A 19283-nucleotide genomic window follows, 5' to 3' on the forward strand; every position below is an offset into this window, starting at 1 on the left:
GAAAGAGTGAAGTAGCAGAGCAAAGAGATACGGCTTCTAAGGTCTATGACATGCTTAAGGATGAAAGCTGCTTAGGAAAACAGGTATCTATTTTAAATGTGTAAATTTAGATCTCTGGCATTTAAAAGACCTGAAGGAAACTTTATATGTTCTGTAAAAATGTAAATAGCTCAAGTTTATATATACAAAATAGTTATTTTAATAAAGCCAAACTAGCCAAATTTTTATACCAAGGTTTTTGAGTAGCTATTCAATAGAAACTTTCAGGCAGACAGCTGACTTGAAGTGTATTTTTTTTCAGCACATAATAAAGTTTTTCTTTACAATTAATTATACAACCCTGAGTTTTGCTGTCATATATCTGCTTAAGTAAGTCCTCTTTTCCTCCTAAAACACTTTGTTACTGCTTTATGAGGAGCCATCTTCCCCAAAAGTAGACTCTGTATTCAGAAACAGTAGTAAAATCAAACTAATTTTTTTTCCAGATACTGTAGAAAATAAATTATTCTACCTGTGACTGTGATAAGATTTAACCAGGCTTAATTTCTGAACGAACTGTATGTCTTGGGTAGTTAAACAAATAGAGAATTCAGACAGGAAAACAGGGTTTCCTCAGAAGGAAAAGAAAAGTTAAATTATTTTAGCTTGTTTTTTCCTTATTAAAACAGTATTTTTCTTCTTCTAGCAAATTGACAACTTATGTCATAATAACTTATCAGAGATTGTGGTTGAACTGTTGATGACCTTACATGAGCCACCTGATACTACGGTAGAAGAAGGATCTCATTTAGCTAAATATATAAGGTATCAGTTTGGAGACTTTCTAAATGCTGAGTGTGTTTGTATAACACTGCCCATTAAAATATGCCCTTCAAGTGTAAGAAGAGGTGGCCTTGAAATTGAGAATTAAAGGCTTTTATTGTCATTAGGCTTGCTTTATTCCCCAGTATCAATAAAGAGAACCTCTAAAACTTCAGCTAATGGTGAGGATGAATGGGTCGGCACGGGAATGCCGTGGTGTGTTGATAAGCTAGACTGTGGCAATGCCAATTGAGTTTAGTTCGGATTTGGATGGACTGCCCAGTAAATTTCAGTAAAATTAGTGAGGGTTTTATTGTCTAAATTAAAGTGATTATTGTAAAGGTCTTTAAATATTAAGAAGTCATTAGGAAGTGAAGTGAACCATTTCTTAACAATTGTGGTAGTGGCAGCTCTTGCATTTGGGAAGGAGATTGCTTAAGCAATGCCAAATAAACAATTTCCTGACTAATAGAAATATTCTAATGACATAAGTAGCTTCATTTTTATGAGCTTTTCAGTCTTCGTAATTGTCCTAAAAATATAATTATTTGCATAATTATATGTGGAAATAATTTTGTGATTAGATACAAACTACTTGAAAAACATTTCAATTTCTGAAGCTGTTGAAGAAGATATTTTTGTTGTAAAGATATGAAGTTGAAAGAAACCAAACCATTCCTACGAAAATTTGCCACAAGTTAAATAGCTGAGGATTTTGGAGCTTTATAAAATAATTTTGTTTCAGAGTTTATTAACAAACTATGGTGTAAACTTAAAAGCAAAATTTTTCTTTATAAGAAGAGAATGTTAAGAATAAAGAGTCATGAAACTTAGATTTAGTTTCTGTTACTATCATGGTACATTTATTTTGATTTTGAGCTCCCAGAAAATTGTTCCCATAATTACAAACTGCAGAAGCTTTTTCCGTTACTTGCAATTAGATTTTTCTATGAAGTACCCATCATGAGGCAAGTGTATGGGTTTTTAGCTATATGATCTTTCTAAAAATAATAAAAGAGTCTTAAGAAAGTACAACTTAGAAAGCTGCTGCAGAGGGAAAACAGAGCTATAAATAAGATTAAATAAGATGCTTGTCACTCTGCTGGGTGTTTTTGGTGCTTCTTCCTGAAAGCAGAAAATATTTCCTCGGAGTTAGGTGTTTATTCTGTGAGCCTTATTTTACTTAATACATGGGTTTTGATTTTGGGAGGGAAAAAAAATAGTCTCTTTTTTATTCATTTAGGGAACTGGATCCTGCTCCTAATCCTCCTCATTTTCCATCTTATGTGATTAAGGCAACCTTGGACTATATTAACAACTGTCATAAAAGCAAATTGAAAAGTCTTGTAGCAGTTCTTTCTAAAAGCCCTGTAAGTATGTAATGATGATTTTCTGTAGAACATAAAATTTCTTTATGGGCACATTTTGGTAATTTTAGTCATTTATATAGGAGGAAAAAATGCAACCTTAGAAACCTTTCTCTTCTTCTGTTTGCCTTCCAAAATGAAAGAAGTCCTAGTTTCAGACACACAGTAACCTCACAAAAGTTGCATTCTTGAACTATACCATGCATCATATAATACATAGAGAGGATTATTTTAACTATGGGGAATCTGTGTGTACCAGATACAATTTAGATGCAATTTCTTTCTTTGGCATATGTCTGAAACACATTCTGAAATAATCACAAATTTGGACAATTTTATCTAAATACAATCTACAATTAAGATACTAAAGTTTGCTTCCCTTCTGACTAGGGAATTTTATAGTCTGTGGTATTTTTAGACATTTGATTTTCTGTTGTTGAAAGCAAATACAAAGGCACATTAAATTATGCAGTGCTTGCAATAAATCATAAACATATTACATAATTCCTTAGTAACATACCTTTTAAAAGTTTATGCCGTTTTATTGCAGATGTTGTCAATAACTTACTTTGCCTACCCACAATCTAAAAATAAGAAAACAAAACTTTCCTGGACCATATTTGACTAAATCTTTTGAGTGTAAAAGTTAATACTGCCAGCCAGCAGAATAAATTCTTCAAAATGTAGCACAGGCTGCCTAGTATTTTAAGATAGTAACTTTTTGGTTTTAGATTTGCAGTTTTAACAGTTACAATCTGTATTGATATATTTTATTAAATAATGCATTTTGTACATATGAACATTATGTTTGAAAGAATATAGATTGAAGCACTACCCAATTTTTAATGGCTTTTATTTGATATTTCTCCTGTTCATGAAAATTGCCATAAAAATTTGGTTTTCTGAAAAATGTGCATAACCTTTCTCATGTGAGGAGAAAAAAACCCAAACAATTTAGGAGGTGTGGGGACTTGGTTTCTGTGCAGGTCTTCTGTTTGTTAAAACAGTAAAAATAATAAAGCCTTTCTGCATATGTCCTTTAAAAAATATATTTTATATATATATGAATATATGAATATATATGAATATTGCTTAAGTTTTTTCTTCATAGACAGTATATCTGTACTGGCATTATGAATTATTTTTTTACTCATAGTTTGTTCATTTTTAGGATTCATTCCAGAAAATCCTTCTAGCCATTTGTAAGCATGCATCAGATACAAACAACATTTACAAGAAACACAGAGTTCTTAAAATTTATCACTTGTTTGTTAGTCTGCTACTTAAAGAGATAAAAGATAGTTTAGGAGGAGCACGGGCTTTTGTCCTCCGAGATGTCATTTACACCCTGATTCACCACATCAATAGCAGGTAAATACAGAAATCTTGTTCTTCCTGTCTATGCTCCTTTGTTCTTGTAACCTTAGGTTTCAGTATCCATACTAGATGTTAATTAATTTGTAGAAATAACTTATATTTGCTGAAAGAAAAAATCAATTTGCCTGTTTGATAAATTCAGAATTTAAATTAGAACTCTTACTAAAATGTGGAAATTTTTGTGCTATCCTTGTAATTAAATGTTTGCTGTACTGCAGAATTTTATATATATAATAGGCTATCAAATTGCAGAAATCAGAAATGTAGGAAGGTTTGAGTATCAGAAGGGAGGTGTTTAGGTTTTTAAAGACTGGGAGAAAATTGAGATTGTGGAATTGAGTGCAAAGTAAGCATGTGTCATAATGTGTTTACTGAGTTAATGAAGGGTATTGAAATTTACATTCTCATCAATAAGCAGCTAGCAAAATGAGTGAGAATCAGTGCATGTTGTTTTAGCTTGTGTTCAGATGGAGAAAACTGGTATTTAATCAAGCTTAAAATTTAAATAGCGATTCTTACACAGAGATACTCTCTTACTTGAATTTAGCTTTGCATTTTCAAGTAAGTTATTCACCTCCATGTCAAATACTGGATCAGGTTGCTCAGGGAGGCTATTGATTCTCCATCCAAGAAATGTATCAGAATTCAGCTCCACAAAGCCCTGAGAACCTGATCTGACTTGGAAGCTTACCCTGCTTCAGGCAGGAAGCTAGACTAGGTAATCCCCAAGTGTCCTCATGTGTCCATTGTAACCTAATTTTTTTTCCTCCTTTTTGCTAAGTTATGTGAGAGAGAGAAGGGTTCAATGAGCTTGTTTTCCGCTTTGTTCTGTCTCTGTCAGTATAGTTCTGAAAAATAAGAATCTAAAAGCTGGTTTGGGTTGGTTTAATATTTTTTCCTTTTGGGAATATATGTTTCTTCAAGCTTTAAAGCGATCAGTCAAATTTTGTATGTTTTAGTTCTGCAGCGTCTCCTGACATAAATCCTTAAACCTGATTGAGTTGATTAACGTTAAAGCTTAGACTCAGTTCCTCTTATAAAGTTAATTTCTATTTCCCCTCTCCCCTTTCCTCCCATGTTGTATGACAAGTTAATACCTGAAACAGTGGCAGTTTGTATTTGTTTAATTTCACTTTTTTGTTTCCTGTGACAGGCCTGTTATTATCAGAGACGTATCCATGCGCAGCTTTTCACTCTGTTGTGATCTTCTTCATCATGTTTGCCACACAGCGGTTACATGTTGTGATGATGCTCTAGAGAGCCACCTTCATGTTATCGTAGGAACCCTAATACCTCTTGCCACGGACCAGTCTGAAATTCAGGAACAGGTAGTTTGGAGTTGATCCTTGAGTTATCTGACTTGGAACTGATACCAAATGTGAAACCTTCTCAGATCATACTCCTTCAGTGAAGTCCTTCCTCTAGGGATCACTTTTCAGTTTCTTCTATTTATTTTTATTCTAGCTTTGAATGAAGTCTAGTTCATAATTTTCAGGTAAATACAAGTCTACAAATAAAAACTTCATAATTTAGATTATAGATTCCTCAGAGGTCCCTGGCTTGAATATCCAAGTGCATTGATTTGTAAGTAAAGCATAAAAGCAGCCTTTTTTGCAAAGAAAGTATGGTACCCCTTTAGCAATCATTTATTCAAGTTGTAGGTCTGTTATAAATAAAACAAATTCTGCCAGAGTACAGTGATTTGAGCAGTAAATTATGATATTTAGGCATTTGTCTGGATTTCAAATTACTGACATTTAGTAAGAATAATGAAGTCCTAATAACCTCAGAAGAACTGCTTGGTTACAGTGTGTTGCTAAATCATTGCCTATATTTAATGATTGTGTTGACCAGTGTTTGAAGTAAGATTCATCAAAAGCCAGGATAAAACTACAGGCTGTGATCATAAAAGCTTTGATGTCTATTTTGGAGAGGGAGTAGCAAAAAGTCCTTACCATTTTAGAATATACCTCTGGTTTCTCCAAGCCTCTAAACATTTTGTAATTTTTAATGGAGAAAATAAATTTTCTTATCCATTTTTAATAGAATTCTCAGTTTGATGGAACCTGGAGAAATACAGACTTTACAACCTGAATAAAAAATATGGCTCAAAAATGTTTATTTGTTTTGTTTTTACTTTTTCTTTCAGGTACTAGGTTTGTTGAAGTATCTGGTGATAGATAATAAAGATAATGAAAATCTGTACAAAGCAATCAAATGTTTAGATCCTTTTCCTGAATATCCTGCTTTTAAAGATTTGCGAGCAACTCAACAGAAAATAAAATACAGTAAAGGACCATATTCTCTTTTGGAGGTAAATACATTTTAGAATATATCTCATATATACCTAATTTGTTGGTCTCCACTCTTATTTAGCATCTATTAATTTCCACATTGTGGACTACTGAGTCCCATTTCTTTACCTGAAACCTTTGTATGCTGTATGTGCTTAATGCAAAATGTTCTGTTGCAGGAAATTAATCACTTTCTCTCAGTTGGTGTCTGTGATTCACTGCCCTTAACTCGACTTCAGGGACTGTATGATTTACGCAAACAATTGGAACAGTATAAAGATCAGATGAAGGATCTCCTGAAAGATTTACAGGGTACTGGCATCTGATTACATATTTCTAAACATCTGGTTCTATGTGTGTAGCAATGTAACTCTCTTCTACTTTGACATTGAATGTTTTCTTTTGGTTGTTTTTTTTTGTATGTTTAATGATGTAACCTTATTATAATTTCACATACAGAGTAGAATTTGTTTTGACATTTGTTTTGGCATTTGTTTTTCATGCAAAATAAGGAACACCTGTAACAGAGTGTATTGTAAATATTATACGAGGTGTTATGTGGGAGAGAGGATAAAATGCCCTCTCAGCTTTTGGCATGGAGCAATTACGATTGTGAATGACCAGGATAATGTATAATATGAGTATATTGCTTTATGGCTGCTTAATGAGTTTTCTTGTATATGTTCTAAAATGGTAGGATTTACTTTAGTTTAACTTTGCCACACCCCAGCATTGTGTTCAGCCCTCAGTCCAGACCTAATTCCTTCCTAGTTTGGCTTTCAGACACGTGGGCCAGACCGTTTTACTCTTCTCCTCTACAGCAAGTCTTCATCAGCTTGTGTACATGACAGGTAGATAGAAAGTGATGATCTAATTCATTGTAAATAAGTGCAGAGTAAAATTTGGGGAATAATAGTAGTCTGTTGTAAGGCCGTGGTGTAAGAGCCTTATGTCCCCACCTCTTGAATATCGTTTACAATTTTTTGTTTGGAAATTGTGCTCGAAAAGAGACTTAGTAAAAGGGCAGCAAACCTGTGTGGAACAACTTCCATCAGAGGAGAGTCTTGGACAAGAGCTAGGAATACAGAGAGTTGTATGAACTGGTGAATAGCATGATGAACCTGAATAGGGAGCACTTACCACACCTATCACAGTGCAAGAACAGATTAAATTATCTAGCACCAGTTATACAAAAGAAACCATGTATTTTTTCAAACAAAACAGATACAGTGTGGAACTTACTACCACTTACTGGGGAGATCAGAAGCTTAATGAACCTTACAAGGAGTTAGACATAGAGATTACTAGGTATGAAGATTTGCTTTGAAATCCCCAATCTGCTGACTGGCAAAAACTGAGAAGAAACACTGACTCTTGCTCTCTTGGAGGCAGGCTGGCAGGCTGGACGGGCTTGGCACCTTTATGTTGCCTTATACTGAAAGTCTGCTAAGCACTTGCAAATAACTTCATTATTGTTGTTGTTAAAAAGAAGTAAAAACCAGCTACCAATGAAGGCCATAAAACTATGCTGAAAGATAACATCTAAGAAATAACTAGTGCAGTTTGGCAACATGTGTATTCATTTTTATAAAAATGTCAACAAGCTCTATTCCAGATTTCCATTCCGCTCAGTAGGGCAGCAGGATTTTATTTTTTAAGAAAATCTGGCTTGATGGGTTTTTTTGGTGGTGGTGGTTTTGTTTGTTTTTTTTACTTTGACAAATCATCTTTTTTTTTTTCCCTAGAACTTGCTTGTAGAAATAACAAAACCATTTTGTTTGGAATGTTTATTCTAAAAAAAGACATCATGCAGAGTCAAGAGTTTATAATTTGGCGAAGTTAATTAGGCAACCGAAAGCCAGTCAAATTCTATGAAGTTCCTGGTAGAAATCTTTATTTTGGGTTATTCCTTGGATTTATATTTAGAACAGAATAACGATATTAGCTTAAGGGCCATCAGTGGAGTCACACATTATGACTTCACTGTTTCAAATAACATTCTTACACTAACTTATGCTAATATTTGTCATTGACAGGATGGAGAGCAGACGAGATGTCCTTCTACAATATTTTATGTATTTAATTATAAATTCTACATCAAAACACTGAAAATAATAGCATTTGTGTATTCTAGTTTTGGGGATTCTTTGCCGTAGTCAAATGCATATAAATTTTTTCAAAACACAATGAGTAAGAAAAATTAATAATTTTTTTAAACTGAGAGTTTAATACCAACTTGCTTCAACATTAGTAATGCATGTTGACATTTGTAGATAAAATATACTAAAGCAGTGTTTTCTTTTCATATGTTGACATTACAAATACACAATGACATTTTTGGGGTTTGCTTTTCTTTCTGAATAATAGAAAAGCCAGAAGATTCTGTAGTAGTGAAATTGGTGGTGAGCTTACTGCAGCTGTCCAAGATGGCAGTTAACCATACAGGTGAAAAACCAGTGCTGGGTAAGTTAACTGATCCCACAGGCATCCTAGGGATGTCATTGCAAACCCCAGGTTGAAAACATGGCTGTTCTCAGTGTTACTTCCCACTGATATTTGGCATTTCCTGCCAGAGGTAGCCATCAGGAATGTTAAAAATGGGTCGTATGTCTTCTTTTCAGTCACTGTGTGTTACACCTTTGACTAATAACTTAAATTGTCATCCATTTAGATCCTGGTCTTTTCTGTACTTGAATAGACTCATCTGCTGTTCTATAGGTCACTTTGTTAGGTTGAAAAATAAGAAAAAATAATTGAGGAGACCTTATCTGAGTATTTGAAAGCATGTCTTAGAAGAAATTAAAATCGTTGATCTCCGTTCTAAAGCCTCTTCTGTATTAATAAAATTATTGTCATGATTTATATTGAGCACCTGATTAATGTTTGATCCAGAGCATGAAAGCTAAAATCCAAATCCCATTTGCCCCAAGTGAGGCATACATCCATGCAGGTATGTTTACTGAAATTAGATGTCTAAACTAGACAGAAACACAAGCAATGAGAACATTTGCCTTAATATATTTTTTGTCTAAAAGACCAATAAATGTGGTAATTACCAACGCTGAGCAATGAAGCCCACATTGATTTCAGTATTCTTCAGCATGTCTGCAAGCTGTAGGTTTCAGCCTGTTCTGCATTGTGGTTCCTTAGATGAGATGTTAAATTTAGTTGAAAATACAACCTGTGTATCCTCAGTCTGTTCTTTATTTGCTCTGATGGTTAAGACAATGTGGTAGAAAATGGAAACATTTTCAAGACACATGTCCAGTATGAAGGAAAGAGCAGAGTAATAGGCTTTGGTTTCTTTCTGACAAAATGAACCATCCCTTTTTAAAAAACTATTTCCAAGGTCATTTGTATTTTGTTTTTTCTTGTATGTAGTCTTGTGTTTTTATAAAATATTTTGTCTGGAAAGGAAATGAGGAACATATAATTTTATTTTTTTTAAATACAGGTTAATTCTTACGAGTTTACAGGCTATTGTCTTTGTTCACAGGCTACTGTTTCTGTTTATCATACCCTTAGGGAATGAAAGCGAACGTCTCTTATTGGCTGTGATTATGACTTTTTCCACTTACCTGTTTCTGACACAAGCAAAAATAAAATTCTGATTCAAACTGCAAAATCTGGAGCCATAGCACTCCTAGAAAATTGAGTGGCAAAGCTTAGCTGTATTATTTATGAGTCCTAAGCTCTAAAATTTGTATACATGTAGTTTTAATAATAAAACTCCTCACGTGATTATGTATAAATGTTTGCAGCTTTTCACCCCATAATAATCTAAGTTATAAAAATAGTTTATATTAATTGGGACTTTTTCGTGTGAGACCTTGGTTTTGTGTGCATAAGGCTATAAAATTACCTGCATTTTCAGAGGCTGTTGGAAGCTGCTTGGGAGAAATAGGTCCCATGGATTTCTCCACCATAGCTCTTCAGCGTGCTGAAAGTGCACTGGGTTCTAAAGCAGTAGACATACTTGAAGATAGAAACCTTCAGTGGGTCTTCATAATGTTAACTCAAATAAACACTGCTTTGACAGATAATTGGTGAGTAGAGTTGTTTATTCATTCATTTATTTAAAAGCTTAATGGGAGCCATTAAGTTGTATGTTGTTCCAGTCACCTCAGAGTAACAATCTGAAAGTGTTAGAAACACCTGTTAATGTCCAGCCATGTGCTTCTTCAAGTCTCAGATTACTTATCCAGTCAATCTTAGATGGTTCGTAGAAATTTCCTGGTTGGACTTTAGCCAGAGAGTCTCATTTGTGCTGTAGAGGATAGGAGTGCTGTGGAGTAAATGCTGAGGCTCTGCTTTATAACAACATGTGCAATGGCAAATCCTAATTATAAATTTTCTGGTTTGATGCACATGTTGTTAGATTGTGGAATTACTTGTCTTGTATAAAGGTTATTTTGCAAATAGCTAAATGAAATTAATAATAATGTTGTTATGTATGTTATTCTTTCAGTATTGATGTTAGAGCTGCTGCTGTTTCCTGTTTGAAAAACATATTAGCCACCAAGTCTGGCAGTGAATTTTGGGAAGTTTATAAAAATAAAGTTGATCCCATGTTGATCTATCTACAGCCTTTCAGAACGTCTAGGAAAAAGGTACTTCTTGGATATACCTTATTTATGTGGCATATGGAGTAGAGATAACATAAAAATATGTTTTTCAAAGTAAATTTGAACATATTCTTCATTTTTAGGCTTTGATGAATGCAAAATTGGGACTTTTCATCAGTCTGATTGCAAATGTGATTGCTTTTGTACATCTGTTTCTCCGTTCTGTTTCAGCACTTGCAGCTTCTTCACAAAGGAAATTACCAATTTGACACGAGCAAGCTGTGTACTTTCAGTGTTACACAGACTATTTTTTATTACCTATTTGGTAATCTGACAACATTCTATGTTAGGGTCCAAGTATCATTTGACACCAAAAAATAGTGGAGAATAGGTCAGAAAAAAAGGTGCATAATTAACCATAATTTTCAAACTTTTTATTTGTAACCTAAATGTGATGTCTAATGTGGCCTTGTTGATGTTCTCAGTAAAATTTTATTTTCAATACTTTCAGATTTCCTTGGAAAACTACATTTACATGGAGAAAATTGATACTGTCAGTCAGTGAAAGCAGAGTTAATATTTAATATGTCTTAATCTGTGCAGATTGCAGGATGTTTTTTTAAAATTCCATAAAATTTGTTTATATTTGTAATATGTATATATATATTTCCCTTAAAGTTTTTTGCAGTACCTGCTAGTGATACAGAGGCTTCTTTAGAAACTTTGGATGACACAAACCTATGGATTCCTCTGGGAGAAAGTCATGAGACCTGGATCAAGCGCCTGACTAGTTCAGTACTGGAGAGTGGAGGTGTACAAAATGAAGTTCTCCAGTTAATGAAGCCACTCTGTGAGGTGAGCTAAGTTACTACTTATGTATATGTTGTATGTGTGCTATCATGCACAAAATCTATGTTTACTCATCTTGATAGCAAATGGTAATTTCTGTTGTTAGGTTACTGCTTTTTCTTAACAGTAATTCAGATCCTTCATAATCAGTTATTGCATATATATATATAAAATATACTCCTGAAATACAAGATTTGATAGATAATGTTAAACAGAGTTTAACTTTATATGGCTACTGTAACAAAATGCCAGCATAGCCTTACTGAGTGGTTTATATTTATCATATTACATGTTCTTTCTCAAGCATTACATGTTTGTTTGAGTAGTTGTCAATTTGGTTGTAACCTGAGAAAGAAAGGCTTTTAGTAGTTTTTCTTAGCAGGTGCTGTGCATGATTGTTTTCTAGGTTAAAACAGACTTATGTCAGACTTTGCTTCCATACCTGATACATGATATCCTTCTTCATGACTCTGACGAATCTTGGAGAAATCTTTTGTCAGTTCATATCCAGAAGTTTTTTACTGCTTGTTGCAGATTTGTCTCATGTAGTAGATCTACTACACCTCCAAATTCTGATTCAGGTAATGTCATAATTTTTTTGTTTCAGCTGAAAGAGGGAATTTGGTTGTGAAAAATGATTTTCTGACATCAACCATATGATGAATGCTTGCAGGCAGGCAGAGTTTTAGAAGTTTCTGTCCAACTGTTTGATCTTTTTTAGTGAAGATACCAGTAATTTTGAAGCTGTTTGTTGGCATCACCCAAGTATTTTATTCTGTATTGTTCCTTTCCTTATTTATAACAGGATAATGCTTATTACTTGCTGAATTTAGATGTGATCCAAAGTTGTGTGCTGCAGGACTGAGGTTGTGGACTGTCAAAATTACTAATTGGCAGTTCAATTCATCTCTTACTCAAGCAAGAGTGATTAAAGGCAGTTTTCACCTTGATTTTTGCTCCTGGAAAAAAGACTAATCCTTGCTTTAGCTTCTGCCTAATGTTGATGGTGGTCCCCTTATGCATTCAAAAGACCTGTTCCATGCAACGCTACGGGCTCATGGAAAAGTGACTGGAAGGCTGCCTGGCAGAGGGGGACCTAGGTGTATTGGTCAATAGCCAGCAGTGTGCCCAGGTAGCCGGGGAGGCCAGTCTGGCATCCTGGCTTGGATCAGAAATAGAAATACTAGAGAGGGTCCAAAGAAGGTCAGGAAAGCTGGTGGAGGGTCTGGAAAACAAACCTTATGAGGAGAAGCTGAGGGAACTGCAGCTGTTTAGTCAAAAGAAGAGGAAGCTGAGGGCAGACCTCATTGCTCTCTACAACTGCCTGAAAGTTGTTTTCTTCTCACTAGTAACTAGTTACAGGACATGAGGAAATGGCTTCAGGTTATGCCAGGGGAGGTTTAGGTTGGATGATAGGAAAGACTGCTTTACAGAAAGGGTTATTAAGCACGGGAACAGCCTGCCTGGGGAAGTGGTTGAATCTCCATCCCTGAATGTGTTTGAAAATCATATAGATACAGTGCTTAGGGACATAGTTTAGCAGTGGGCTGGTAAAAGTAGATTAATGAAGTTAGGTTAAAGGATAGACTGGGTGTTCTTACAGGTTTTTTCCAACCTGAACGATTCTATGATTCCAGCTGAATGAAAAGTAGTTGTAACCAAAAGAACTGCAGCTGACTATGAATAATGCATTAAGTTCCACTAAGAACAAAACACCTACTAATCTAGTGTCCTTTCCCAATTAGGTTACAGTTAAAGTTAACAGAAACCTGTGTGAAAAATAAGATAATTTTTTTATTACACTATGGGAATGGCATATGCATTTATTTTCAGGAGCTGAAATAATGTATTTATTTTATTTGTGCATGTCCCTTGCTTAACACAAATACAGTAACTTCAGGTTAATATTTTTTTTATGCAATAGCTACTCTGCTTTACCTTCTAACTCCCTTCTTCAGTGACAAATCACCAAAGGAATGAGTCTGTTCAATCTCTTGCTGTCTTTTTACAGGCAAGTCACTTCAGGTTGCCAGAGAGGTAAAGGAGCCCTTAGTATTGCAGTGTGTACTTAGAGTGGTGTAAATAAGCCTAATTATATTAGGTGTATTTTAAATACTTTTTATAAATTCTGGCTAGCCTGGCCAGAAAGACTAGAGCAGTATTCTTTCACGTTTTTGAAGTCTGGTAACAAGCTGTTCCCACATCCAGATATTTTTATTATTGCCCCATGTTGCAATATAGAAAAGGATTAACGATTTCCAATTTCCCATAAGCAGTGAGGGAAACTACTGCACAAATTTATGCTCAGATGTAGAGTAACCCAAAATACTGTATGAAAAATATGAGGAGATTTTTCTAGGTTTTATAAACTTGCAGTTAGTTCAGTGACACGAAGGAGCATGTGAGAGGCCTCTTTAGACATTGTGATTCAATCCAAGGAATCTTGCTGAGGCATAAAGTGGAAAATGAAGGACATGTAAAAGCTTTAAATTTAGTTTTTCAGATTAAAAACTCCTGGTGCTAAAAAAGATTACATTAAATAGCTCATTGTCTATGTATTTGTTTACAAATAAACCAGAAGTGCACTAGTCAACAGAGCAAACACATGTTAATTTCAGAGTTGGAATGACAGAACGTAAGCAGTATGTACAACAAAAATTTAAAACATCTAGTGACAGTTTCTTCAAGGAAGAATTCTTACCCTATAAAAGCCTAGTTAAATTTAATTCCAGTCTGTCAGGATCCAAACTCTGACAAAGGCCAAGCAGTTAGATACGAGAGAGTTGAGTGCTTCTGACCAACAGTCTTCCTGTTGATCCATTTTGATATGCAAGTTCTAGGAGTTAGCTATTAATCTTGGCAATTTTTTAAAGCATAAATAGCGTGAACATCATGCCAATCACTGCTCTGACTGAGAAACCAACCCAGCCATAAATTGCCAACTGCTGGGCAAGATTTGGACCCAGCAAACTAAACATGAAGAATATTTTGGACTTGGTGCATGTCAGGCTGGCCAGAATGTTAGTTGAATCTGTTGTTTTGAAGAAGAGATGTAATTTTTTGTCCAAAGTACATGTTTTTTTCACCTTAGATTCCGAATTTCTATCTGATGCCATGAAAAAACAAACACCATGTTCATTTTCTGTCTCTAAGCTTCTTGCTAGCTAGTGAGTGTGAAAACCATGCTGACAGCTCATAGTTGCTATTGTGTCATTTGGTCTCTTAGTCAACAAAGCCTGAAGAATAGCTTTTTTCTTCCACTTTTTCTTGGCCATTACCTTCCCCTGATTCATTAATGCTTTCAGATACCCAAATGTAATTCATTCAGAAATTTTCAGTTATTCATCTGACCAAATTATGCAGGAAGCAAAAGTCTCTAGGGTGCTGACTGTACAGTGCTAAGAATGGACCCTGTCTGTGAGACACTGGGTCTACATTTGCAAGTAGTGCAGCACATGGGAATGGATCTGGAGAGTAAAATGTCATGGTGTGTTAGGAACTGAGTCAGATGTCCCCACTGTATGTCTTTTGAAAGTTAAGCATGTCAGAGATGACTTACAAAGGAGTTGGTGTTCCTTTTGTATGGTCTTTGGTAGCAGTGGAAAGTAAGCGGTCATTTCTGTTTGTTGGAACACACAAAATGTCTGGATTCTTCTTTTATTTTTATGTGGCTTTTGCTTTCATTAGGGGAAATTCCTAGATTTGCATCTTACTGTAGTGTAGTAGTAATCACATCTTTGCTTATGCTTTCCTTATTCCTTATTTCTTGTAATTTATAAGTTAAAAATATAGAGAAGAATGAAAAAATAATTAACCCAATGATCAGAATACAACCCGTAGACATCTGATTTTATTTTAATTCAGAAGCAAGGCATGGAAAATAAATTATTTACAAGTACATGTCTGTGGGGGCGAGGTAGGGGTTTTTTATAAGCTTACACAATCTATTAAATTTACAATAAAGCTACTGCTAAGTATTTCTGTGGCTTTGGAATAGCGTTGTATGTCTCAAGCTTAAGGGTTGAGGTCTGTTATGGAGCTTTGTGCAGTCATGTTGGATCACCTCTAAATTCTGTAAGAAGAAATAGAATCCACAAATTATTAATGCAAAGATAATTTGATAAATTGTTGTATAAACTGTGATGTCGCTAACATCATATAAGGAGAATAAATAAATTTTGTGACAAACTATTAATTAAATTTTGGAAATGCTATCCAAGGAAGTTTTAGTTATTTTCTTGAGTACAAAGTACACCTTTTTATTTTGTAAATGGGATGTTATGACAAAACTTCACTGTGTTCTTTCTTTTCAAATACACATCTCAGAGCAAGAAACCCATAATTTTAGAAGTTTGGATAAAGTGTCTCGACGAGCCATGCTTGCTGTTGTTGATTACTTAAGAAGACAAAAGAGGTGAATTATATAGCTTTCCAAAATGTTGCTTTAATTTAATGATATGACTGTTCTAAGAGTGGTTGATGCTCTAGATTAAGAAAGAACAATATGCTAGAGAAAATGTGAATTAAAAGAATGAAGATATAGTAATGACCTTGCATTTGTTAGGAAGTGATATGGCCAGCCTTAAAGGGTTCTAACTGTGCTGAAGGAGTTTTCTAAAAACCTGAACTTTTTTTGGTGTGAGATTAGGGGGGGAAAGACAAGATAAAAATAGCCTTTGGAAGACTTTATAATTAGATTGGATTTATTTTGTTTAATGTTAGAGAGAAGGTCTGTTACAGTAATATTAAAGTCTTCATTTAATCAGATCTGTTTCAGGTACAGTTTTTGATGACAGCTTCTGGCTAGATCTGAATTATCTTGAGGTTGCTATAGGAGCACAGTCTTGTGCTGCTCACTTCACAGCCTTGCTCTACGCAGAAATCTACACAGACAAGATAAATAGAGACAAACAGCAAGAAAGGTACAAGGCTCAAGGAATGCAGTTTCTTGATATTTTGCAAACAATGGATCGTGTTTTTTGTGTCCTGGTAATGTTTTGTTTTTAAAGAAGTTCATTATGTGTGTGTATTGACCTGGAAAATATTTCTATCAGTCCTTGAATTTGATCCCAGCCTTGGTACTAGCTGGGACACATTCAGCATCATGTCACTGTGAGTTTTCTTAGTAGTGTGTGTTCTGGAGAAAGTTCACTAAGGCTAATGCTTTTGAATACTAAAATGTATTGAATCTCACTTTTTTCGATTCAACATTTTGCAAATTCTGTTTCTCATTATTAATAGTGTGCTAATGGTTAAATTACAGCCAGAAGGGAATCGGGGAGAAAGAAACCACAGTTTGATGACCAGAATTGTGTAGGCAGAGCTGAATGATCCTTGTAGAAGTTTTTTTTCTATGATGGACAATTATTTTTGTCTTCTGGTTTGGCAAGATCAAAATATGGAACTGATTTACTAGCTTTGCTTCGGTGACAAGTCACTCTTAAGACAGCGAATATATAACAAAATATGGTTGTAAGCATATATATTATGTAGTTGCTTTTATTCTTTCCCAGAAGAGAGCATTCTTGCTTCAGGCATTCACAAAAGCAATTTGATTTAATAAAAGATTAGACATTAGAAGGTGAGTTTTTTTCACTGTAAAAACATCTTGATGTTGAAATCCCTTGATGTTGATATTCTTGGTTCAACCGATCACCTTGTAATTCTGGTTGAGAGCCATCTGAGGAGATGACAGGCTGATCTTGTGTTTCTGCCCTATACTTCTTAAATGTTGTTTCAGAATTTCTTTAGTTTCTTGTATGAAATTTCTTTTCACTTTACCAGTTGAAACATTTCTTCTAGGTCATCTTTTAAAGCAGCTAAGAGTTTGACATTTGAAGAGGAAAGTCAAAGAACAGCTATTACTATTTTGAATGAAAAAAGTAAAGAAGAAACTGGCATAAGTTTACAGGTATATGCTTGTGCTTCCTAGTCTAAAAGCAAATGTTCTCATATAATTAAAATTAAAAGTAGGTTTCATCTGAGCTGAAAGCAGATCTAGTTGAACTTGAAAAAATGTATTTGAAAGTCCTTCTCATACTCTGATTCAAAATGAACTCAGTGGCCTTGGTGGACAAGTTAAATTGAGTATTTGTTCACATGAGGCACTAATTAATTGGTAAATTTGAAATTGCAGCAAAGAAGACCTTGTTCCCTGAAAGAGCTGACCTGATGGTGGGAACCAGCCAAGTATTTTTCAAATTGTTTTGTCAGAGAGATATGTTCATTACAAATCAGCAGATAGTGTAGCAAGTTGTAATAATCAAAACCAAAGGAATATTATCTCCTACAAATTTATACAATGCATAAAATCTGATTCAGTAGCCTCACCTGAGTTACTTCTTTCCATAGTTCATTATTTCAGAACTGTGCTTGTGTAACTATAAAATGCATTGCTTAACCGGCAGGTCTGATAACAATTCAGTACTACTGCCTTTTGCTTTTCAACTAGTCCACTTAAGGCCCAGCACTAGTCTTTTTAGTAACTTAGCAGAGAAGTTAGGTATCCTGCAGAGTTTTTATAGACTGCAAAACTTTTCTTCCTGTTATAGTAGCAGTCTCAGATTCTTCATTAAGGAAGATTAAGCAATGAAAGTAACATGTTACATGGAAGAACTTGTATTCATAAACTTACATTATATGTATGAAACTCACTTGAACTAGTTCCAGATGAGGTAGTAATTCTTCCTTTGATGGCTTATGTTCTAGGACCTTCTCATGGACATATATAGAAGCATTGGAGAACCTGACAGTCTCTATGGCTGTGGTGGAGGAAGAATGTTGCAGCCATTAGCACGGTATCTTTTGCTTAAATTCTTTTGCTCTTTAAAGTTACTGCTTTCATTTAGTAGTAAGGAACTTAAATAGAAAACTTCTCATTAACTTACAACAGGATAAGAACATATGAGCACGAAGCAGTATGGGAGAAAGCCCTTGTAACATATGACCTGGAGATAAGCCTCTCTCCATCTACTCGCCAGGCAGGAATAATAGAGGTAATTTTATTTTATAGTAGGAAATTAATGTAAAAAATTGTTTTAGGACTAAAAGAGATCTCTTTGGTTATCAAGTCCAGTCCACTGCCATAGGCATCCAAATTGTATAAGACAACTCAGTCTTTGTCCTGAAAACATTAAGACTTCTGGTCCTCTTGTCACTCTACCTTGGGTATTGAATTTTGTGAAATATTTCTAAATAATATATTTCATTTTATACAGAATTTGGCCAGATGCTAAAGTGACAGGATATAAAAAGTAATTTAATTGATTGTTTTTGTCATCTCTTTTTCTAAACCTCTCCATTATTGCGACTATCTTACTGAAGCTGTTATATTTCTTACAAAATTAAATAAATAGAATTGATATTGTCTTATTTTGATCCCATAAAATATGTTGTGTTTTTTAACTTGAAAATGTTCACACCAGTTCTGGAATAATGTAGCATAGGTATATTGGTGTTTCACCTAATTTCATTTTCCTAGGGTACTTTTCTTTTCCCATTCCTCTGGTGTCATTGTTAAGATTCTGTTGAGTTTCATAATGGCAGCACATATAAGCTGGATACATGTTCACAATTACAACATCATTATGGTCTTGAAACAGATAAGAGTTCAGGTGTTGTAGGAAACTTTTTCAAATCCCCACCAGGAAAAACAGGTCACTAAGAAGTAAAACCAGTTCTGGCTTATTACCCAGCAGTGGTGGAATGGAGCAATATGAGCAGATTGTTCATTTGAAACACATGTGGGAATTTATTTCAGAGAATGCCAGCACAGTTGTAATGAAACCTTTTCTCTGGGGTTGCACGTATCAGTACTGTGATTGATAGTCTTATCAAAAAGTTTTTGTCTTACATAGTCCTGATTTTAGAAACTCTTCTGATTGTACCTTCCCTGCATAAGCTCCTTTGTTTCCAAAGGTAAAGCAAAGACTTAAAAAAAACACGTTTGGTTTATTAAGGGAAGAAAACTAACCTTCAGTAATTTTGTTAATTCCAGGCTTTGCAGAATTTTGGGCTTTGCCACACTCTTT

The 19283-nt window shown here is 34.6% G+C and overlaps 1 protein-coding gene across 1 annotated transcript in view; it reads left to right on the forward strand.

The window, feature by feature from the left end:
- ATM (ATM serine/threonine kinase) overlaps positions 1-19283 on the forward strand; it is a 59778-nt gene that overhangs the window by 19085 nt on the left and 21410 nt on the right. Inside the window, exons 26-44 of the mRNA XM_009999394.1 lie at positions 13-83; positions 686-804; positions 2045-2171; positions 3340-3539; positions 4699-4873; positions 5695-5859; positions 6019-6151; positions 8207-8302; positions 9714-9885; positions 10308-10449; positions 11083-11259; positions 11660-11834; positions 15580-15667; positions 16020-16175; positions 16832-16834; positions 17080-17164; positions 17962-18050; positions 18146-18248; positions 19250-19276. Coding sequence (XP_009997696.1) covers positions 13-83; positions 686-804; positions 2045-2171; positions 3340-3539; positions 4699-4873; positions 5695-5859; positions 6019-6151; positions 8207-8302; positions 9714-9885; positions 10308-10449; positions 11083-11259; positions 11660-11834; positions 15580-15667; positions 16020-16175; positions 16832-16834; positions 17080-17164; positions 17962-18050; positions 18146-18248; positions 19250-19276 — 2303 coding nt within the window. The remainder of the gene's footprint in view (positions 1-12; positions 84-685; positions 805-2044; positions 2172-3339; positions 3540-4698; positions 4874-5694; positions 5860-6018; positions 6152-8206; positions 8303-9713; positions 9886-10307; positions 10450-11082; positions 11260-11659; positions 11835-15579; positions 15668-16019; positions 16176-16831; positions 16835-17079; positions 17165-17961; positions 18051-18145; positions 18249-19249; positions 19277-19283) is intronic.

Source organism: Chaetura pelagica, unplaced genomic scaffold (genome assembly GCF_000747805.2).
Source record: "Chaetura pelagica isolate M959 unplaced genomic scaffold, ChaPel_1.0 scaffold85, whole genome shotgun sequence".
Classification (NCBI taxonomy): domain Eukaryota; kingdom Metazoa; phylum Chordata; class Aves; order Apodiformes; family Apodidae; genus Chaetura; species Chaetura pelagica.